Source organism: Sphaerodactylus townsendi, linkage group LG02 (genome assembly GCF_021028975.2).
Source record: "Sphaerodactylus townsendi isolate TG3544 linkage group LG02, MPM_Stown_v2.3, whole genome shotgun sequence".
Lineage (NCBI taxonomy): Eukaryota > Metazoa > Chordata > Lepidosauria > Squamata > Sphaerodactylidae > Sphaerodactylus > Sphaerodactylus townsendi.
In genome coordinates this window covers 89,317,567-89,341,013 of record NC_059426.1, presented here as the reverse complement: position 1 = coordinate 89,341,013, position 23,447 = coordinate 89,317,567, and the positions used below count along the sequence as shown (strand labels likewise).

At 41.0% G+C, this 23,447-nt stretch overlaps 1 protein-coding gene across 4 annotated transcripts in view; it reads left to right on the top strand.

Annotated features, from left to right (window-relative positions):
• SBF2 (SET binding factor 2) overlaps positions 1-23,447 on the top strand; it is a 271,896-nt gene that overhangs the window by 227,151 nt on the left and 21,298 nt on the right. For 2 of the 4 annotated variants that reach the window (XM_048486739.1, XM_048486743.1), the window contains 8 exons: positions 4,114-4,310; positions 7,115-7,252; positions 8,073-8,168; positions 11,861-11,923; positions 13,540-13,727; positions 15,109-15,285; positions 15,462-15,563; positions 17,309-17,494. In XM_048486739.1, the coding sequence (XP_048342696.1) occupies positions 4,114-4,310; positions 7,115-7,252; positions 8,073-8,168; positions 11,861-11,923; positions 13,540-13,727; positions 15,109-15,285; positions 15,462-15,563; positions 17,309-17,494 (1,147 nt within the window). The remainder of the gene's footprint in view (positions 1-4,113; positions 4,311-7,114; positions 7,253-8,072; positions 8,169-11,860; positions 11,924-13,539; positions 13,728-15,108; positions 15,286-15,461; positions 15,564-17,308; positions 17,495-23,447) is intronic. The other 2 variants (XM_048486740.1, XM_048486741.1) reach the window with 2 other exon arrangements.

Below are 23,447 nucleotides of genomic sequence, written 5' to 3'. Positions count from 1 at the left end.
AGCTCCCAGAGTGGTAAAGGGAGGAACAGGAAGGGCGCACACCATCAATGGCCGGCCTCCCCAAAGGCCCGGTGGAACAATTCGGTCTTACAGACACTGCGGAACTCTCCAAGATGGTGGGAGAGTGTTCCACCAGGAGATGGTGGGACAGATGGTGGGAGAGTGTTCCACCAGGCTGGAGCCAGGGCCATAAAGGCCCTGGCTCGGGTGGAAGCCAGCCGTATCATTGATGTTGTTTATACCACACATGATACATTTCAAATGTAAGACGGTTTTTTTAATTCACTCAGGAATTTTGCTGAGCTTGTTTTGTAATTTTCTTTTTTAAATTCTGCATCCTTGGTGTTTCAGGAATGTTAACAATCCCTGTTGATTTATTGTTGCTTCCTGTTTTTTGATGCTGCTTTAATTTAACTTGAATAAAATCTGATAGGATTGTTTTAATAAGAGTTTTATACTGCTTTTCTGTTTTAATAGATTGAGTTTATTGTTAGATCAGCCTTCCCTACCAGTAATCCATTCATTCTCTTTGCAAGAACATTCTTAGATAAGGATTACTATCAGAGGGGAGGAACTACTAAACTACTTGGCTGAGCATCTCAGGAGCAGCATTTCCTGTTCAAGACAGGCTCAGCAAAGTCTTTCATATCCTTTGCCAGCCTATTCTGCTGCTTGGAAACCTCGTTCTGCCTTCTCAGCAATGAGGATGTTTTGTGCCCAAAGAGTAGAAATGAAAGTGATTGAGGTTGCACCCAGTCATCTTTTCCCCAAACTATTTCTTCTTAGCACCCTGACTTCTATCTCCATCCTACTCATGAGCTCTCCAGCCCTTCATGTAACTGGACAAAATAACTTAGAGCCGTGGTGGCGAACCTTTGGCACTCCAGATGTTCATGAACTACAGTTCCCATCAGCCCCTGCCAGCATGGCCATAGGTTCGCCACCACGGACTTAGAGCTTCTCCTTTCCACCTACCAGCCAGTTTACCACTATCTGCTCCCTTATCCTCAGCTACTCCTCCTTTCCTCCCTCTGGCAGCCCCTACCTGGGAAAACCATAGACCAGTCACAGGGTACCAGTCATCAGGCCAGACACAGTTGAACATTGGGTAACGTTCAAGAACTTGTAAGAGGCACTTCACTTGGTGCTGTATCAGAGGCATATGGGGTCCAAATGGTGCCAGGAGACAAAACCTTCTCTGGGTGCCCCCCCCCTTAAGGAGCCCCATTCCTACACGTCCCTGCTGCCAGCTCCTACTGGGAGCCTGGGAGGGCAGAACACCCTGCCCTGCCCCCGGAGGGTGCAGAGTTGGGCCTCCCTCAGCCCCACCCGCTGGTCTGCATAGAGATCAGGGATGTGGCCCTGTTCCCCTGCTTTTAGCAGGCCCAGTCCTGCCTTGAACTATCTTTTCAAGTTGTGGTGAGCATTTCTGAGCCCATCGGGGGAGGGCGGTATACAAATAGAATAATACTATACAAGGCAGGACTGGGCCTGCTAAACGCAGGGGGATGGAGCCTACCCCCATCACTCTCTCTTTCTGCCCCCCCCATAACCTTCCTGGCCTCCCACCTGCTTCCTCTTCCCCTCACAGAGCAGCAGTAGTAGTGGCAGCAACTCCCCCAGAATCACAATGGATCTCCCAGCTACAGAGATTAGTTCCCATTATGGTTGCCAGATCCAGGTTAGGAAATTCCTGGAGAGTTGGGGTCGTAGACTTTGGAGGGTGCCATAGACTCCACCCTCCAAAGCAGCCTTTTTCTCCAGGGGAACTGATCTCTGCCATCAGGAAACAGTTGTAATTCTGCCTAAACTCCAGCTCGCAGCTGGAGGTTGGTGACTCTAGTGGAGGAAACATCTTCTTTGGAAGATGAGATCTATGGCATTATATCTTTTTGAAGTCCCTCCCTTCCTCAAAATTCACCCTCCCCAGGCTCCATCCTTCAAATGTCCAGGAATTTCCCAACCTGGAGATGGGAACGCAAGGTCTGGCCCCATTGAATCCTTCCTGAAAGGTCAGAGTAAGCCTGGAAAGAGCCCTGCACCTTCCTCTGCCTTTTATCATGGAAATTGAAGTTTGGAATCTGTGGTTGCCTCACAGTAGCCCTGAAGGAATTTGTTGCTTAAAGCTACACATGTTCCTTTTATCATTTTCAGGTTTTTTAAATCCCCAATGTATTTTTTTAAGATTTCTTTTTTTTTCTGCAAACCTGGGGCCCTTTTCAGGTTTGTTGAAAGATCTATCTTACCTGTTCACAGCTCCATTCACTGGATTCAAGCTTCCAAAGATTTGGCGACTTCACTATTAGAATATAAAATAGATGTATTGATAACTTAAACAGTTGGTCAGAAGGTAAGCTTTAGCTAGAGTTGCCAAAATGTTCTGGCCCCTTGGTGGAGTTTTAATAGAATGTTATTTTCCTGGTGATGGCATTTACCTTCATGCCTTGAGAAACTTCACCTGCCCATTTCCACACATTAAAGCTCTATTAAAGGAGAAAACATGCTTTTTTTCCAGATTATTGGCAACTCTGGCTCCAGCACAGCTACCCTGAGGCCTAATACCCATGACGAAAATGTAAAATAAATGTGCACACAATACTAGACTTCTCTGGAAGTTTTCATAACAGTTTTGTTTATCTGTAATTCTGCCTCTTGTTTCAAGTGCAAAATTGCAATATGTAGTTCCAAAAACAGGAATTTGTTAACAAGATTTGAAATATGCACTTTAATTTTCTATAAACGACTGTATATGCCTGAATTCTTTTTCTGTTTTTTAACTTTCCATGAAATCTTTTTCCTCAAAACAAAAAAAGCCCAGATGTAGCTGCTTTTCTTTCTGAACTTGTTATTTTTTAAAGTTATATAACCATCCCTTTGCATATTATAGTTTTAGAGCTGTATAAATGGATTTTGATGCAAGCCAGAGACAGTTGCATGTCGGAGCCAAAGTCCTGGCAGTGGTTTAGTAAAATAATTCAGTGCATCTAAACATTCTTGCTCATAAAAAGTAAGTGTCTATAAACAATCAGTCAAGGGCATGTATGAAATGTGCATGCTGTTTCTTGCTGTTACTGTAGTGATCCTCATGCTGTATTCTCATGAACCCAAGTACCCAATTCAAACTAATAACATCCTGAAAGACTGGACTGAAGATAGTTAAAAAGTGTCACCCAGCTATAAAAAAAATTGTAGAAGGAAAAAATAAGCAGTCATTTAACATGCTAGGAGAAAATGGTGGCAATGTATAAACAGCATTTAAACGAAGTTCTCAATACTGTAAAGATGAGCAACAGACACAAAAAAATTAACATAGAGCTTTATAAAAAAATTTGGACTATCTCCAAAACAACTGATTCCAAAGTAAAATAGTTTTAAATCAACAATAAGATCAAACAATTAATATATAAAAATAAGTAGCAGACAATTCAAAAGCCAGAGATTAAAACACTGGAAAGACTTGACAAAAGAAAAAGAGTTTAACAGTGCTTCTAAAAGGGCAAATGTGGATGACAACCTTATTTCCCTCAGTAACAAAACTAGGCATAGCAATCCCTGTAAACTGGGCTTCAGAGGATTGCATTTTAAACACTGCAAAAAAATGAAGTCTTGTGGCATAATGAGAGCCATTGTGGCATAATGGTTAAGAGTATTGGACTAATATCTAGGAGAGCCAGATTTGAATCCCCCCTTGTGCCACATTAGTTAGCTGGACGACCATGGGTCAGTCACATTCTCTTAGCCAGCCTACTTCCAGGGTAGTTGCAGGGATAAAATGGAAGAGCATAGAATAATGTAAGCTGCTTTGGGTCCCTAGATAAAAATCCATTGCAAAGTACCTGATTAATTTTAACAATTAGCTCCTTCAAATTATAAAGGGTGGTTGGAATCTCTGCAGAACTGTGTCATTAGAGATGGCCACCACTAGGTAGAAAATGGAGCAATTGGGGCTAGAAAATGTTAAGCTTGGCAAATTGGTAAATTTGAATTCTTTTTCAGACTAATTCACTGCCTCGACAAGAATATATAAATGGCATTCCCCCAAATGATATTAGTCTTTCCATTTGCCTCAAAGCACAGCTGAGCTGTCTAATTATCCTTTTCTTATTGAAATAGCTATCCAGGGCTACTAGTGGTACCTCAGTCTGTACAAGACAACAGCTTGCAGAGAGTGGCACGCTGTTATCGACACAATCGCCTACCAGTTGTCTGTTGGAAAAACCCCAAAACCAGCACACTCCTTCTTCGAGCTGGAGGCTTTCATGGCAAAGGAGTTGTTGGCCTTTTCAAATCTCAAAATTCACAAACATCAGGTGAGAGACTGTTTGCTGTACAGGCTATTTTAGAGAGAGTGTGTTGTGTTTTATCTGTTTTTGCTATCTTTAGTGTACCCAAAAAGTATCAGTCATACCTTACAATATAGCAGTGGTTGTAAAGGCATGGGTTTTTACATCTGATAAGCTCTGGGATATCTTTTAATGTTATTTATTGTATTTTTCTGCTAAATGAATGCTGACTTTAAAGAGCTAATACTTGGAATAAAAATAATGAGATAAGTAATTGAGTTAATTATGGGTATTTGCCGAATCCCCTGTACAAATCAGTGTCAAAGGCATAATCCTGGATATCATTGGCCTGCTGGACTTGATGGCCCTTGGGGTATCTTCCAACTCTATGATTCTATGACCTAATTTGGCAGATACTATATTCTGATAATCAGACCAAACAAATGAAGTTTAGACATTCATCAAGCATGTTTATGGTGGCCTGTTCCACCCATATCACAGTGCCTTCATGGAAATATTCTTCATGAATTCAGCTGACCGTAACTGCTGACTCAGTTATGACTGGAAAAGCAAGTTAATTTGGTTGCAATTTAGGCTTTCTGCCAACTCAACCTAGCTGGAATATGACCCCTTATATGGGTTCAGCTGATGTGGCCACCTGCATCCTTTGGTCTGTAACACCAAAAATAGGCTACTTCAAAGCACTGTACATTGGTCTCCCCTCAAAATAACTCAGAAACTCCACTCAGTGCAGAATCTGCCATCTGGCCGTTGTCAGGAGCTAGACAGAACATGCATATTCCTCAAATTCTGCAGTCCCTCCACTGGCTTTCCATCAGTTGTAGATTCAATTTATTGGCTGTCAGATACAAAACCTGCGGTGCTGTGTGGTTTCCGGGCTGTCTGGCCATGTTCTAGTAGCATTTTCTCCTGATGTTTCGCCTGCATCCGTGGCTGGCATCTTCAGAGGATCTGATGGTAGTAAAGCAAGTGGAATATATATACCTGTGGAATGTCCAGGGTGGGAGAAAGAACCATTTGCCTGTTAACTATAAAGGGTGCAATTGCAGAATTAGGAATCCTGCCCTTCATGGGAGATATTCCAGGCTTTCCCAATCAGGTCGTTTTTCATGTAGCCCTTGTCTTCCTATCCCAATCAGCTTTTTTAAGGACTGTTTGGTGTTTAATCCAGATGGGTTATCTCCAGGGGAACTAAATTCCTGTCATCTGACTCTTCCTGGCTTGCATTTTATTACATCTTCTCATATGAAAATAAACTATTGCCATGGTTTCAGGATCCCCATTCATAACAATAACTAGTTTAATTTTAAATGCTTCATCTGAGTTTCTTCTGTGACTGTCTGGAGACCTGGGCTGCTGAATGTTTCTTTAAAAACCATGTTCTTGCTCACCACAGAACCCAAAAGGAAACCCAAAGGGAAACAACTTAGGTGAAGGTTTTATTTTAAAGGAGCCCCCCCCCCCAATCTTTGGTTGAGTTATAGGAGTCTATATTTATTTGGACTTCAAAGTACCTAATAGCCTCTGGAGGGGGGTGGGGAGGAGGTGGTGGAGAGGATTTATATTTTCTACCTATTGCCATCTGTTTTTACCATCTGTCTTGGCATTGAAATGTCATAGTTTTAATATTGTACTATTATTTATATTTTTATATATATATCCCTAAGCCCTACGGGGATAATGTGCGATATAAATTGAATGAATGAATGAATGAATGAATGAATGAATGAATGAATGAATGAATGAATGAATGAATAAAATCACCTTCCCCTCCTCCTCCAGACAGGCACCCTGGGAGGGAGGTGGGGCTGAGAGAGTAATTTAAAAACTTTTACTAGCCCAAGGTCACCCAATACGTTTCATGTGGAGGAGTGGGGATCGAACCCAGTACTCCAGATTCGAGTCCACCACTTTTAACCACCACACCATGCTACAACAAAACTATGTGACATGAGAGTGTGATCCACCCTCCAAATCTTCATATATTTCCCGAGCCAGCAGAGATGTACCGGGGCCAAATGGCGCCTGGAGACAAAAAACCCTCCTGGCACCACCACCCCACCCCAGCATGCAGAGCCCCGCTTACTTGCGAGTAAGCATGGCTTGCTCACAAGTAAGCCCCACTTACTCACAAGTTGGACTCCAGCCCTTCTTCACTGCCTAGAAGCCAGGTGCAAGGGAAACTCGCGCCCAGATTCTAGGCAGGGAAGAGGGGCTACCCAGCTCCCTTTTGCTTCCTAGAAGACGGGCATGAGGGAAGGCAGTGGCAGGACTGGGAGCTCCATGGGTGGCTCCGTTTGGTTACGTGGGGGCCATCTGGCGCCCCCCACATGACCAAAAGGCATGCGACCAAAAGGATACCCCATGTCCCAAGGGCCATACGCCGCTGCAAGCCAGAGCTGGCAACCCAACTTTCAGAGGTAATTCTTGTTGGGCAGTTGTATGGGAGTCGTACAAATAGTGTATGAATAGAATCTGAGTAATTTGGAGGTGTGTGGTATTGGTAGCCCAGTGGTCTGAGATCATAATTATTAGTTGTTGACAGGGATAAACTGATAACTTGAACTGTTGTATGGAAGTATGGCGGGGATTCATATTTTATGCAATTTTGATTTATTGGGGTATTTTTAATATATATGATTTTTATGATTTTTCCTCAATATTGTTAATCTGCTCGGAAGCCCAGGAATCAGTTTGGACTGCTATATAAATCATGTTCAGTACTGGGTGTGTTTTTCTCTGTGCCTTTTCCAGAGTGAAATGTGCCATGTAAAATTAATACATTTTGTTATCTGCATTCATTTCCATAGCTCCTACATCACTAGAGTCATCAAGCAGCATAGAACAAGAGAAATACCTGCAAGCCTTACTGAATGCAATTTCAGTCCATTGCAAAATGAATGGCAATAACACTCTTACTGTCCGGCCAATGATTGCCTTGTCTCCAGGTAAAGTTATACATTAGTATAACTGCAGTAAAATGTAGTATCATTCTTGTGTTATTGTTAGTTTTGTCCTATCAGTTGTCTATTATGTTATCAATGCCAGTGCCCAAAAGGCTCGATATCTAGATTGTTCATGTCTTTTGAACAAACTGTTCATGATGCCAGCACATTTCAAATGTTAAAAAAGTGACATAACAGAAATAAAATAAGCAGAAATGCTATTGAATGCAAGGTGAGCAAATATACAGTGCTTAGAGGCATGTGTGAAAACAATGGGTTGCTTAGTGCACTCTATCAGTATGCTCTGCATTTTAAACAATGTTAAGGTTAAAAATGTAATATACTCTTTTGGGTAAGTTTGGATGATACAATTAAGAAATGCATTAATATTCTGTTTCAGTTGTCTTGTGATGCAACCTGATAGGGTTCATACAAAGGTAACGCTGCTGTCCTAGACACAGGAGCATGCTACTTGCCAAGTATGTCCATTTGGCTTGATCAGTTGGCAAAATCAAGAGTATCTAAATTCTGGCTTTTCTCATAACATAACCCTGTCACCAAATTGTGCATGCCTTGCTTTATTTGTTGTTAAATATTTGGATTGCATTAGCCATACCTAACATTCTGTGATGCTGCAAATGTGTACATGTTATTTCTAATACTGTGGAATAACTTTTTAAGTGTGGGAAACTGGCAGCAATTACATGTGAAGAATAAAAACAAGACTTTTTATATTACGTAGGTTTAGAACAAATAAAAATCTCGGTATTAGCCTGAATGATACTGTACTTTTAATCTCTCCATTCTTTTTGACCGATTTTAGGCACTGAAAAGAGGGCTTCAAGAATGTCCACTGTGTTTAAGCAGGTAGTGCCAGGACATTTGGATGTAAATCTGTCCAATAGCTTTGCCCGAGGAGGTTAGTAAGACTAGTTCAAAGCCTACCCACTGATGTAATATAAAAAGATGGCTGCGGCCACGGGTCTGGTTCTTGCATTATGCTTTAGTTTGTAACTGTACAGCACATGAACACCAATCTAATAGTTTTGGCAGAATGGTGTCCAATCACTTTTCCAGAATAACTGCACATGTAAAAGTCAGACTCATTTGTCAAGGGAAAGTCGTATTCAAGAGGAGTGGCAAAGGGGAGGAAAATGGTGCCCATGCCCCACCCCTTTCCTCCCATCCCCCCCCCACTTACCTTAGTTCAGCCTGCTGAAAAAGCAGCCTGGCTGGGCTGCCAGCTGAACTAAGGTAAATGGGGAAGGGGGTGGGGGGCAGCCCCTCACAGGCCCCTGCCCTTCCTCAGCCCCCCCACCTCCCCAGTAACCTTAGTTCACCTGGCTGAAAAGCAGCCTGGCTGGGCTACTGCCCAGCCCAGCCACACAGCCCAGCCCTGCTGGGCTGCTCCGGGCCATGGGGCCTGGCTGGTGGGGTGGTGCCAGGCAGGGGCACCCAACTGTGGCCTCCGCCAGGCCAGGCCCAGCTAGGCCAGACCGGCAGCAGCTTCTGCCAGGCCTGGTGAGGGGGCGATTTTCCACCCCCCACATGACCCCAACAGAATGCGCCTAGGGTGCGGCACCCCCCTGCCCCGTGGTAGCTATGTGACTATTCAAGAGCAGGCTTTCTCTTGCTGGGCGGGCACTGGTTGGTTTGGTTCACACACTAAAGGCTGAACTACATGTTTTATTTTTTAATGAATTGGGTTCCTTGGACCCAGCTTGCTTTGCCCATAGCCACATAGCAGCTGAAAAGAAATGATTTCTAAAGGTTCACAGGGGCCCCATTAAGTTTGAGACCCTAGCAAAGGGGAGGAGGGATTCCTGCCTTCGCTCACCTCGTGCCATTTTCCCAAACCCAAACTGCCCCAAAGAGCGTCGTTTGCCCTATTTTTGAGCTGCAGGTAGAATGAGGCAAATAACTTATGGTGTGGATCAGGTTGTAAAAGTACTATATTTAGACCACTTGAGAAGGAATGTTAGGATATGTTGGGAAGAAGTATGATTTCATGGATGGATTTGCAGTTGTTACTACCGTAGTTAAGTATTGCATTGCTTCAAGTTATAAAGGAAAGTATAAAGGGAAGTATAAAGGCAAAGTATAAAGGGAATATTAGATGGTGGAACCTGTGCTATATTGACAAAGGAAGAATCTGCAGTTGCATATGCCTTAGCATTTGCTGTGAGAAAGTGCCCCAACTTGGAGTCAGTGTGCAGCTTCTTTCAGAAGATGATCAATAGCAGCAGTTTCAACATACAGTCTGTTTTTTCCCATGGTTGCATGGACAAATTTGCTGTCACCAAGTGGTCATACTGTGAGCAACATTAGTTTATTCATATTGTCTCTTAGACGGGATAGGTAAGAGGAATTATTTGGCCTCACAATTGCCTCCTTCCTTTGTTGTGAGAAGTTATTACTGAAACAAAGATCTCCTGCCATTGGTGTTATATAATATGACCACCAGGTTAGTCAGGATGGAAGACAGCCTCAGAAGGAAAATCAGCACTTTTTGTATTCTGCCATTCACCATAGTAAAGTATTTTACCATTGAGGTATAGTGTAAATAAACAAAAGTAGCACTTTTATGCTGGGTGCCAAGAGCCATCATGGCCCCCTAGACAAAGATTCCATCTGCCCCCCATATGACTCTGATCTAAACCATGTAACTAATTTTGTAATTTTATCTATGTAGTTCTTACGTATCTTACATATCTGTGTACTTCTGATATTCAAAAACATCTTAACCTTTTTACACCCTTCTTTCATTCAAAAACCTCATTTTACAATTAATCTTTAGTAAGTAAATCAGTAAGAAATGTATTTCAGTTTACCCTTAGTTGATTGTAAGCTTTAAAAAATAAAAATATTGTCATTAGGAAGGCTAAATTTTCCATGTTCGAAAAATGAATCACAGATTATGCAGATAATACAGATTCCACAAATATTCTAATGTATGAATATAGTCAACATAAATAGTATAATTGTGTCTAACACAGGTCACAGCTGGTTGTAGATACTAATACAGCATCAACCCAAGCAATAACTACTAATCATGACATTACAGGATTTTCTTCTGTTCCATTTACTGTATTTTGAATATTATAAATAGTACAGTAACAGAAGGGTTCAGGGAGGAGATTAATTGAGTATTTGGAGATCAGGTTTACTATTTAACTATTATCAGCCCCATCCCAAGCCCCAGTGGCAAGATACAGCATCTCAATGGTTTTCCAGCAGCATGGGGAGGCAAAAAGGGGGGGACCCCTGCCACTGGAGAACCCTCCATTGGACTCCATAGACTTGAGCCATTTGAAAGGGTGGCATAAGTCCAAGAGTTGGGGCCATGGTGTAACCGTTACAAACCATGGGTGGAAGCTGACTAATGTCGGTTCCACCCCCAGGACTGTTCCTGCCACACCTTTGATGCGCCAATGTGGCTACTGGTGGTGTGGAAGCGCTACCACAGCACTGAGTGCTGCATCCAGGCACCACAGGGCACAGCAATGGCTGCCCACCAGTGTTTCTGCCCCTTCACTGGGGTAAGTACCTTGGGGAGGACAAATCCGTCAACACGGGTGTGCACTGCTACCACAACTGTATTCACTGCCCTCTTTGGGGCTGTATGTCTCTAAGCTTAAAAAAAAAAAACAGATTCCCCCAAAATTTGATTTGCACTGTACCAGTTTCCTTAGGTTATGGTGCATATCAGCAACATGACCAAATAGTTTCACTTTGCAGGTATGCCAATATTTTATTTGAAAGAGAACTTTTGTTTCAAACTCCCCCTTCAATTTGACTCATGTACGGAATGATACTTATGTCAGGTACACTATTATTTAACATCCAGCTTCAAATGGAAATGTTAGTACAGTGAAATCCTTCTACAGGAATAGTGATCTTTTCTCCATTTACTTGAAGTGTTGGTGGAGAAACTGTGGACTTTTGCTTTTGTTTTGCTTTTCAAAAAAAAACCCGGAGTCATTACTGCAATTTTCTTTTAAAGCCACATTCCAATTGTACCATATGAGACAAGGTTATCGACCCAAACACAGTGCATGAATGCTGCCAGACAGGAGTGCCCAGAAACAAATTCATGCATGCTAAGAACTTAATGGTAAATGACATGTGCTTTGCATGGTGCTTTAGATATTCAGGTAAGGCTATAGAGGCTTCCAAATTAATGTTGTGCTTCAGCCAATCAAAATAAATAATAGACATATACTGAGCTTTTAAAAAATCTTTAAAAAATAAAAATCTGTTACATTTTTAATTTTTTTCACAATGGGCAAGTTTCCCTTTTGCATAATATAGTGGCGCATCATTTTTGGCTTCTTTGCACGTCTGCAGATACTGCAGTGCCCATTGACGTTATCGTGTTTGGTAAATAATGCTGCTTTTTTCTTTTCTTGAAATTCCTGTGGCTGGATTTACACATACATGCAGTTAAATCATGTATTATTGTTAAATCACATCATTTTAATCCTATATGAATGAAAATTTACTTGTAATCTTTTTCTTCTCTCCTGTTCGAATTGCTGTGACTGTCTTATTCCAATGTGTATTCCATTGCTCCTCCCTTTCTTCCTGTCCTTACTGCTTGCTATCTGCCAGTGCTTGGGTACAGAGATAAATGTTTCATTCATTCACATCCCAAATCAGGAAGAGTCTATCAAGGTACTGTATTTTTTTTACACTAATAGTACTTTCTGCCATTTCCATAATGTGCTTAAGCACACTATCCTGTTCCCACATAAAACCTTTGCCACAGTATAATGCGGAAATATTTCTAGATCAAAATCATCCATCAGTCATTGAAAATACTAAGAATATCATACTCGCTATGCAATAGCCAAAGAAAAAATAATTATTATTACTTAATAAGTTAGCATTCCTGCAAGACACCATTGCTGGTGCAGGACTGGTGAAATAACAAATAGTATAGACAACAAGGTACTTAGTTCTGCAGTTTTAATGTACGGGAAACTTCTGGCCTCACAATTGCCTGCTTCCCATGTTGAGAGAAGTTGCTGCTGAGATAGAGATCTCCCACCATTGCTGTTGCATAATATGACTGCCTCATTAATAAGGGTAGTGAGTGGTGAATGGATGGAGTGGTAAGTAGCTAATCACTGTGACCCATCACTGGTAAGTGTTGTAGTCTGCATGTGCTTGTAAATTTGTATTATCTGTCCTTTTTATGTGCTGCAAGTCCTTTATTAATAGCAAAAACACTGAGGGAGGGGGCACTTCTTTGTTGGAGTTCCTGTAGTTTATTATGAACACAAGTTCTGTGAACCATTGGTGGCAAATGAAAAAAGACCTCTTATTAACATTATTGGAAACGAATCTATTTTTATTGTAGAGGGGTTCTGAGGTGAGGCGATACATATACCTTGCTTTATTTCAGAGCGAGACTACTTTAAATGGTGGCTTACTAACTTCCTGATCAACCATTTTTGTTTGTTCTGACCTGTTCACTCACATCTAAAGCAAGCAGACGTGTTACTATCTGATTTGCTACAGTATTAACATTTGAGTAAACATTCTTTGCTATCTTTTAAATGCCTCCATTATCTGAATACAGGATCTCCACAGAAAATCAGTTGTAGAGTGTATAATATGGTCAAGAAAGTTTATATGAATTATTTTTGGTAATGAGCATCTTGTGGGATTTGCTTATATAACAGCTGCAACAAGTAGCCTGGTCATACAGGAGTGGTTTCATGACAGCAGCCACACCATGGTAATATAGCATATGTGCCTGCCTTACATTAGGAGATTCTTTCCATAAATTCTGTTTTTCCCACCCAACTGCAGATTAATACTATTCACTTTGAAATGCTATTCATACTGACTGTTTGCTGTGGGGAGGGGAGTGTTGGATGGACACCACACTTATACTTACCTGATACCTATACTGATATGATGGTACATATAGAACTATGATATTATGAATGTTATATGTAATGTTGACAGAGTAGTTTGCATTTCTATTTGAGTGCTGTTTAATGGAAAGGCAATCAATAAATGAATTAAAATGAAAATAAGAAGTGGTTTGCTTTAAAATATTATTTCATTTGAACAATTTGGTAAAGTTTAGTTATGAATCACTTCAGAGTTGAATCATTTTGTATATGGATTTTGGTGCATATTCATAAAGATTGCAAACAATATGTAAACATTTTATTTTCAAGCAATATTTATATATGCATGTTTTACTGGAGATTTGCAAAATAATCCAGTTCCATGAAAAGATGAACTATTTGGTTGTATTTTTAATCTCTATGAAGGTATGTGGGCAAGTCTTCGTTCCAGCAGCCGGTTTATCAGCACTCAGATGCCATTCCTTGATGTGGGTGCAAGACTAGCTGGGAAAGATGGTTCGCCTTCCTGTACCAGCAGTAGTGCATATTTTCAAAACCAGCTTCTAAAGCGTCAAGCTGCCCTCTATATATTTGGAGAAAAATCTCAACTAAGGGTATGTCTGCTTTCCTAAAATAGACTTGGGATGATTACTTGGTTACCTGTAATGTTAAGAACTGGATACAACTGTGGATACTACACAGCACAAAACTGTGAAGATAGAACTATATAGATAGCAGTGGAGTTTAAGTGGTTCTATGTCTTGGAATGCGGATGGAGATTATGTCTTCATTGTTTGTTAGATTTGAAGGTGTGGCATAAATCAGATATACATCCAATGTGGATAATATCTATCGGCGTCTTTCATAATCTCCAATGGAATATGCATATCCATCTGGATTGCAGCATACTGTAAACATGTAGCTAGAGTTAGATTAATACACCTAACTACTAAAAAGTTAAAGTAAGTAACATTAATTTTCGAGTTATATATTGATTTAGATTGGGCATTATGCTGCTAATGAAACAGAGAGTCTGTTACTATACTCTTTTCCACCAAAAGATCTAAATACAATTATAAATTCATCTGCCACTTCTTCCTGGCCCTTATTTGTAGCAGAATGCTCTGCACGGGTCCTAGTGCCTGCCTTGTTTTGTTCCTCCCCTCCATTCAAATGAAAAAAAAATTGCCCTCAGCTGGTAGCCACCAAATATGTATGGTGTGGAACAGCCCAATCAGGTCACTAGCTCCAGCCACTCTGCAGCAACTTGAACTGGGCCTTTTTTAAAATTCTAAACTTTCCTTGGCTTAGGTGCATAGCACACAGAGCATAGCTCTGGGTCGATGGCATCATTCACTGATAACCCTTTTGGGTAAGAGAAGTACTGTATAATTATGGTGGTATTCCCCAGGGACCTTCTTGAACACAACCTCTAGAAGTAAGACCCTCAAATTACACAAGGGAGGTTCAGGGAAAGGGCCTACACCCCAGCCTGCATTCTTTCTTAATCTTAGCAGCCACTACTTCCTGCATGACCTGGACTGATTTTAGATTTCTGCAGTCAGTGGGCACCCTCTCCCCCATAAAGGGGGATGCAGACATCTTTGCCAAACCCCTATCATAAGTTGTCCACAGACAGGCCCCAGGCTGCTCCAGGCCGTGGGGCCTGCCTGTGATTCATGGGCAGGAAGGCTTGCTGGGGGTGTGGGGGGATGCTGGGAGAGTTTCCTGTGATCCATGGGCAGGGAGGCTTGCTGGGGGTGGCGGGGGGAGGGTGGGAGAGCTTGCTCTTCCCATGGATCCTGCACCTTGCATTCACCCTTTTTTCTCTCTATCCATTCACACTTTCTACATGTACTTTGTAGTTTGAAATCTGTAGGAAGGCTCAGAAAAACTGTAAAGCTTTTAAGGGAGGACAGGGTAGCTGTTCAGCAAAAGCAAAAATACAGTTTTTGTTCAGAATGACTAACACAACTAAATATGTTTTGTCCACAGGGCTTCAAACTTGACTTTGCTTTAAATTGTGAATTTGTTCCAGTTGAGTTCAGTGACATACGACAAGTGAAAGCCAGTTTTAAAAAGCTCATGAGTGCTTGTGTTCCTAGCAGTATTCCTGTGGATTCTGAAATAACATTCCTTAAAGCGCTTGGAGAATCAGAGTGGTTTCCACAGGTAAAATGATGAGGGTGGGAGTCATAAACAATGATATAATTTAAATTATATTACAAGATTTTAGTAATGATGTCTAATGGGCTGTGATCCTTTGTGTATTGGAGCAGTTTGATTCTGTTAGTCGTTTTATCAGGAGAGTTATCTTTCAAGACCTAAATAGCCATTTTTTCTTACAGCTTCATAGGATAATGCAGTTGGGGGTGATTATATCAGAGCTGCTTGAGAATGGCTCTTCAGTTTTAGTTTGTCTCGAAGATGGCTGGGATATCACTACACAGGTGAGCTACTGTTGTGGATTTAAATGTGGTAATGGCCAGACATTGTGTTTTGATTAATTGATTGTGTTTACTCTAAAGTAAAATCATTTTGGAACTCCAAAAACAATCTCTTTGCAACAGAATGCAGCAGCTATTTGGGTTGTGACCTACTCTTAAGTAATGTATTGTTACTGGCCTAACAGGGGTAAGGGTTTTATTGAAGGGAATCTCCACCAGCTGCTAAAAGTGTAACAGCACACATATAGTTTTAAAAGTAGCAAAGGGGAATGAACTCACATTGGCAGCAAGAGGGGCCAAGAGGAGATCTTTTAGACTGTATAATACGGGGAAGGAATTCTGGCAGTGAATATTCCACAGAGTAATGCAAGAGTCCAAATTGAGTTTAAACGTTTTATATAAATTTGGTTCAGAAATGCATACACACAGTAAGACATAAGGGCACATACATTCAAGTGTCCTAGGATATAAGCAGGTTTGAAAGATAGATTGGATGATAGAGAAGGGAATGGGGGTTGTTGTGGGGTAATACGTTACCTAACGATTCTTAGAAGAGTAGGAGTAGAAGGCAGGGATTCCATGCCAGCACAGAAACCCAATGAAGGATGAATTCATGTCTCAACACGAACAAGAACATGTGGCAATGAGCAAACTGTTGCAGGTGAACTAAACTTTTATAAGGTGGGTTGTTCCTTGGTGGGAAAGGAACCAATCACACTGAGTTTCACATCTGTGCTGGGTTTGGGGGTGCTGAGGTAATTAGTCAGCTCATCTACTGCTAAACCCGGGACAATGGGGCCAAAATTGCTTTGTTAACCTAACGAGGAAACGCTGAAAGGCTTCCATGCAGATTAACTCTTGAGAGTCACTGCCCAGGATATTCAGATTTGACAGAGACATTAGATCAGGATAAGGTAAGTGGTTTTCATTACAAAGGGAAGGAAATGCAAAGGAACAACTATTTGTTGCTGACCTGGGTTCCCAGAAGAGATAGGGAAATGACAGTATCTGATAGCAAGTTGGCTTTCCATATTCTTTGTCTTTAACAGTATCTTTGCAAGGTGAGGTAATCAAGCTCATGCCCACAAACAAAATGAGACCTCCAGGTTATGCAGGAGTAACTCATCCTCTTGATTAGATTTTGTAAAGCAGACCTGTGACCTTTGGACATGCTGCTACCTGCATAGAGAAGTGTATGACAACTGGCTTCTGCCAATATTATTTTAAAGCAGAAATATATATAAATAATATTCTGGGGGTCCTTTGGGTCATTACAGTATAGTAACCTCAGTAGACTTATAGTAACTATATGCTGATCCTGTACTTTTCAGACTAAACTGAGGATTTTCTGTATACAGCTCAGGAAAACCTAAGCATTGTCTCTAGAATTCACTGACCTTTTGAAATATTTTTTTTGTTCTGAAGGCATGTTGATGTACACATCTCCTTGCCTGTACAACATAAATAACGGTGGTGCAGCAGGAAGGACACCTGAAAAGGCTATGACAGGGATTATGGTACCAATGTGCACAAAAGCCAGGTGGGATGGAACTTCAGTAAAAAGAGGAAATGCATGAGTCGCACACACACACCTTCTGCACCAGCAGAGAAGCTGGTTGGATTCAATCTGCTGAATTTGTGTTGGCTTTTCAACTAGTAAATCCTGTGGTTATATATATGAAGTATGCTGAACTGCCTGAAATAGACTACACCTGATCTTAACATATGAACTTCATCTTATGGCCTAGGTGGTGTCTCTTGTGCAGTTACTCAGTGATCCTTTCTATCGAACACTTGAAGGTTTCAGAATGCTAGTGGAAAAAGAATGGCTCTCCTTTGGTCACAAGTTCAGCCAGCGGAGTAATTTGACCCTCAATAGTCAGGGGAGTGGATTTGCTCCTGTGTTTTTGCAGTTCTTGGACTGTGTGCACCAGGTAAGTATACAGAAAAGCTATGTATAATGTTATACTGATGCAAAATTGCCAATTTTCCAGGGCAAAGCCCAAAATTGGAGAAATTGAAATAGTAGGCTAAAATGAGAAGAAAGTTTCAGCTTCTTATCTTCTGCATACCCTAGCAAAAATGGGAGAAATCTTTTCCTCTTAATCTTTGTTGGCCCACTGCAAATAGAAGGCTTATTTCCATTCTGTAATTTTAAGAGCATTCAATCTCCCTTAATTGAAATAGGACTTTTCCCACCTAAATTTAGCATGTAAAAAGGAGGGGGGGGCTGCATCCCCTCAGTTCTTCTTTTGCCACCATGGAGGATAGATCTTCCTTCTGTAGCTCTGTCATTTGACTACTGCTAGGCCTTCAACATGGCTGAACCAAGGAAGGACATTGGCCTCTTAAAGAAATGTGCTCTGTGTAGCATGAAGATGGCTAAGATGGAGTTGCACAGAGGGTCTTTTGTGCTTCGGTGAAGCCCATATTCTGTCAATGTGTCAGCCTGCCTGTTTCCTGCAAAGTAGACCCTTCCACATGAAGGTGGCCTTGTATGAGAGGAGTCTTTGTCCACCAGATGGGACTGATAAATCGTCAGTTCCTGTTGCTAGAGCTGTTTCCAAGCCTCCAGTCAAAAAAGCTAAAAAGAAGAAGCAAGGGGACAAGCATAAAGATAAAAAGAGGTTAGTGTTGATAGACCACAGATCACTGAATCATAAGGTACCTTGGCACCATTTCCCCTCAAGATCTCTGCTGCGTCCGTCATCTCAGCCAAGGGGCAGGAACTCCACAAGATCAGTCCGTTTCCTATTTTTTTGGAACTGAGATGTCCATTGTCACCCTTGCAGGCAGTCCAAAATGCTCCACAACTTCCGTCACCTTGGCACCGAGTCTCTCCAGTACCATCCCATGGTTCCATCTGTCATTCATCATCAGCACTGGGCAACCCCTTCTCTCAGATCTTAGTCACAACAGATCTTTTTCAAGACACTCCTCTCTCTGCTGCACAGGTCCAGTGTCAGTACTGCTGACACTGGACTGCTGACACAGCTCAATGCCAATCAACCCCCTTCGATGCATTCTGAAGGATGCCCTCTATTGTCAGATGATGATGACAAACTTTGTATTGTTAGAGGCAGTTCAGTTCCTTCTATGAAAAGGGGCTGTCAGGCAGGTGCAAGACAATCAGTGCCATACTGGCCTATTCTCCCTTTGCTTCCTCATTCACAAAAAAAGGGGAGGAAAACAGCCCATACTGGACCTGCAAACTCTTAATAAGCACTTGAGAATGCATAAGTTTCACATACTCTCCCTGCCAGACATTATCCCACTGCTTTTCCCACAGGTGTAGTTTGCTGTCATTGACCTCAAGTTATCCTTCTATTCTTACAACAATAAATTCATTCAGCTTTCATGTGATTTAATATGAATCTACCACTATCTATTTCATACCAGTTTCTATTGAGTATTAGTTTCTATCTTTTATTTTTAATTACTCAGTTACATTCTTAGTCTATTTAATTCGTTTTACATTATTAGACTGCACATTCATTACATTAAGGCATTATACAAAAAGTATAATTCCCACTTTTCATTAAACTTTTGTTTTGGCCGTTTATTTACCAAATTATGTAGCCAGGGTTGCATATTTTCTTACTTTTTCTTCCCAACCTTCTCAGTTTGGACAGTTTTTTGCTTTCTAGCTAGCTGCAAGTATTACTCAGGCTGCTTTTAATAAGAACAAAAATAGTCGCAGTTTTGCTAGAAAAGTCTTTGGAGAAATACCTAGTAACATAATTTTTGCATCCATTTGAAATTTAATTTTCAATATCTTCTGTAAATTTATTTCTAAAATGTTAAAACATTTTTACAAGTCCACCACATATGAAAAAAGAGCCTATCTCTTCTTTACATTTCCAACAAGTTCCTTTGGTATTTTTATTCAGCTTCATAATGTCTTTTGGAGTCATATACCATCTATAAAACATTTTATATGAGTTCTCTCTTAAAGTTTGACATGTTGTGAGTTTAGTACTTTTGGTCCATAGTAACTCCTATTGTTGAAAAGATAATTCTTCTTGAAAATGTTGCATTCATTTCACTTACATTATTCTACTTGCTCTGTTTCAGTGTCATCTTTATTTATTTATTTATTGTTATATTTATAAACCGCCCTCCCCCGAAGGGCTTTTTTTAAAGAAAAATTGTATATATTCTTCCTAACAGATGTTGTTCTTGCTGCATTATTTCTCTTTTAAATTCTGTCATTTCTCTTAATGTTCCTCCTGCCGCATTCAGTTCTCTTCTAAGTCTTGATACTATTTGAAAGTAAATTAACCATTGTTTTTTCTTACCTTGATCTTTCACATCTTGCCAGGACTTAATTTCCCTTGCGCATTGATCATTTCTTTGTATGTTATTTTATCATTATTCCTTTGCATTCTTCTGTCATTAATAAGTTCCATTTGGAGACATTAGTGGTGTTACTGAGTAACTTAAACTTTTACGTGTTTTTGCCCAGATTTCAAAAAGCCTCTTCTTATAAATGGATGCCTTTCCAGGCAGATACCTTTCTTCTGCTCCAATTTTTCCTTCCATAGATAACTGTGTATTCCTGCTTTCAGATCTAGTTTCCGTTTTGTGATTCTTTGTTCTGTGTTTTTAAACCAATCCAAAATCTATACAAGTCCTGCAACACTTTAACCCTTATTCTTAGTTTTCTATTGTTCCAACTAAATTTGTTCATCTGACTTTGCCTTTCTTTCATAGTTTTTTCTTGTATATAAATTGGTAGCATTTGATAATTGTACCACGCTGTCAATAATCTGTATCCCTCTGTCAAGCCCCAATTCTACAATAGAGCATTACTTTGGTCCTGTCAAGGCTCATGACTCATTTGTGCTGGTGGCATAGTGCAAATTGGTATGCTCAAATGGCATTTCTAGTTTCTATAACATTTACCAGGACAGTGGGTGATTTCAAGGCCCTCTACTGGCACCCCCCCTTCACAAAATTCTATAGTGATAAAGTGGTCCTTCGCCCTAGCCTGGAACATTGTCTCAAGGTTGTTACATCTTTCCACTTGGGCCAGGACATTGTGTTGTCGATATTCTGCTCAAATTCCTCCACACAGCCTGTGCAATCCATGCATGTCCTGGACTTGCAAAGGGCCCTGTTGTTATATATCCACTGTACAAAACCATTCCACAGGGATGTCAACCTCTTTTTCTGCTTCACTGGCACCCGCAAGGGCTGCAGGTGACCATGCAGAGTTTATCGGAATGGGTCACTAAATCCATTGGCAAGGTTTTCAAATTGGCTGGTCTTTGGTGTCCATTCACGGTCCATGCAAACTCCACAAGAGCACAAGCTGCTGCTTCTGCCTGGGTGCCCAACATGGCCATAGACGACATCTCCTGTGCAGCCACATGGTCATCCTCACTGATCTTCACAAGACACTATGCCATTGATGTTGACTCTCAAAGTGAGGCAACATTTGGGAGAGCAGTACTGCAGGTGATGTTTAAATGGCAGCCTCATCCCCTCCACTAAAGTTGCTACTCTGCCAATGGGCTTCTGTGCAGGCATACCCACCCTCCTACCCTGCTGTGGGCTGCAATTTGAAACACTGCAACTCTCTGAAACACTTATTTTGGCCGTGGGGATGGTAGAGAAACTGAGGGAACACACTCCTCCCCCATCCCTTTTACATTCTACGGAGGGTGGGGGAGTGAGTGCTCTCAAAGATATGGAGCAGAAATAAACTTTCCATTCTGTCCATGGTGCCCTGCACGTCCGGCCGTGAAAGCCGTCAAGAATACATTGTTTTTGTGTGTTTGCCTTGTTTCCAAATTCGGCAATCCTAGTGCTATTGCATTGTTTATTGGCTATATTATGCTGTTGGGCTGAATTGTTTTTCACATTTTGTAATTTTCCTTTAGTCTCAGAAAGAAAGGTATGCAATAAATGAAATAAACAAATAAATTACTATAGCCTGATCAGGAGAAATAAGTGGAAGTTTCAAATTGCCATTACTGCCATGGGTAAAACAAGGAAGCTGCTGGAAAATATTTGTCTTTGTTTCAACCAGAAAAAAAACATATGAACCTGCAATTCTTAAATTAGAACTGCATCATCTTTTAAAAAGCCATTGTTTGTGCCAGTATCTCCAGGTGTCAGCTGAATTATTAAAGTGATCATTCTTTCACAACAGCAACATCTGGTAAATCTTGTAATTGTTTCTAGGGAGGGCAGAGTTGGGGGGAATGTGATGATGTCATATCGGGAAGCTCCCCTTGCTTTATGCATCAGCATTTAACATGTTGGTAAATTTAATGGGAAGAATGTTGTAGCTTGCATAAACCCTTATCAATGAATCAACTATTTTTGCTGGGTAGTTTAGGCACAGCGTTTGGGTATAGTCCAGAGAATTTTAGGTGTTTATCAAGAAATCAGTGAGACATAAGCAAAACTCATTCGTTTAAATAGGAAGCTATTGTAGTTACTGCCATTATATATGTTGCTCATAACTGTAAAAATTGGTTCTTAAAGGGGAAATGTGGAACACTGTATAGTTTTCAGTACATTGTTTTTTAATTGGGGGGGGGGGTTATTATTGGTTGCCACCAAAAATTGCTCAATTGCTGCAGACAAGGGTACCCAGTCAGGGGCTCCATTAATAATCTTGGGTGATGGGTAGGTTCATATGGGAGTATGATTACCTAGTCCCAAATAATGTAAAGGCTAAAACCAGCTCTTTGAATTGGTCAAACTATAAGCAAGTGAACTTGTTGCAGTCAGTAAATACACTGAAAACTGCAGGGGATACAGAAGACAGTTCTACATGCAACATTTTTAGGTGTCACTAGAGCCTGGATAATTGTGGCCAGATTATCTCATTTCACAGTCACTGTAGCAGCCCCAGCTGATAAAATTCATTCAAGCCACAAAGGTTTCCTGGACCTCCAGAGTAAAGGCTGGATCAAAGAACATCCCTAAGCTGTGAACTAGATCCATAAAAGTACAACCCACCAGCTAGATTGATCATTACCTCCACGAAGATTTGAACCATTAGCCAGCTTTACGTCTTCCTTTTTTGTACTGAACTTCAGATTATTTTATAAACCATAACAGATTCTAGGCACCTATCCAAGACTTTTACAACCATGCTAGCTCCACCCAGATAATTTGTAAAGGGTTGGATATCATCAGCACGGATGACGTTTTACCTCAAATGATCTCACGCTGCAGTGTCAATTGTAGATGTCAAACATAAAATACATTATAGAACTTTCAGGGACCCCAACACAAATACCATGAGACTAATCAAAGTCTTCCAGCAGCACCTTCTGAAATCAATGCTTTAGTTAGTAATGGCATTACTAGAGTTCAGTTCTTCCAACTACCATCCCCATTCCAAATAAGCACGCCAGAAGATGGCATTACAATCAGTAGAGTTACTTCCTATGTCTCATTCCTGTCAGGAAACTGGGGAAGGTTATGGCCCCAAACACAGGCCAAAAGCTCGAATTGAGTGAGTTGAGGTATTTAATATCATCCAAAAGCATCTAGAATTGGTATGCCACCATATGCTCAAATATTTTTAATCAAAACTGTATTAGCATCTAAGAGGTGAAAGTCGCCTGATCCTTGAAGGCACTCTTCTCATACCTTCTCTTTCTGACTGTCTTAAGAAAATAAGTAAGCTCTTCAACATTAGAATTCTGGGTTTCCCAAATATCTGATTTGGTGCTGATTTGCTCTAAACACTATTAAATTGATAGCCAGGATATTGTATGTGCCTGGCCAGCAGTGGTGTAGCACCAAGGAGGCAGGGGGATGCATGACGCACCAGGCGCACGTCCCTGCAGGGGTGGGGGTGCTGCAGAGGCATAGGGCGCACGCATGCCCCGGGCGTAGTTCCCCTTCACTTAGCCCCTGTTG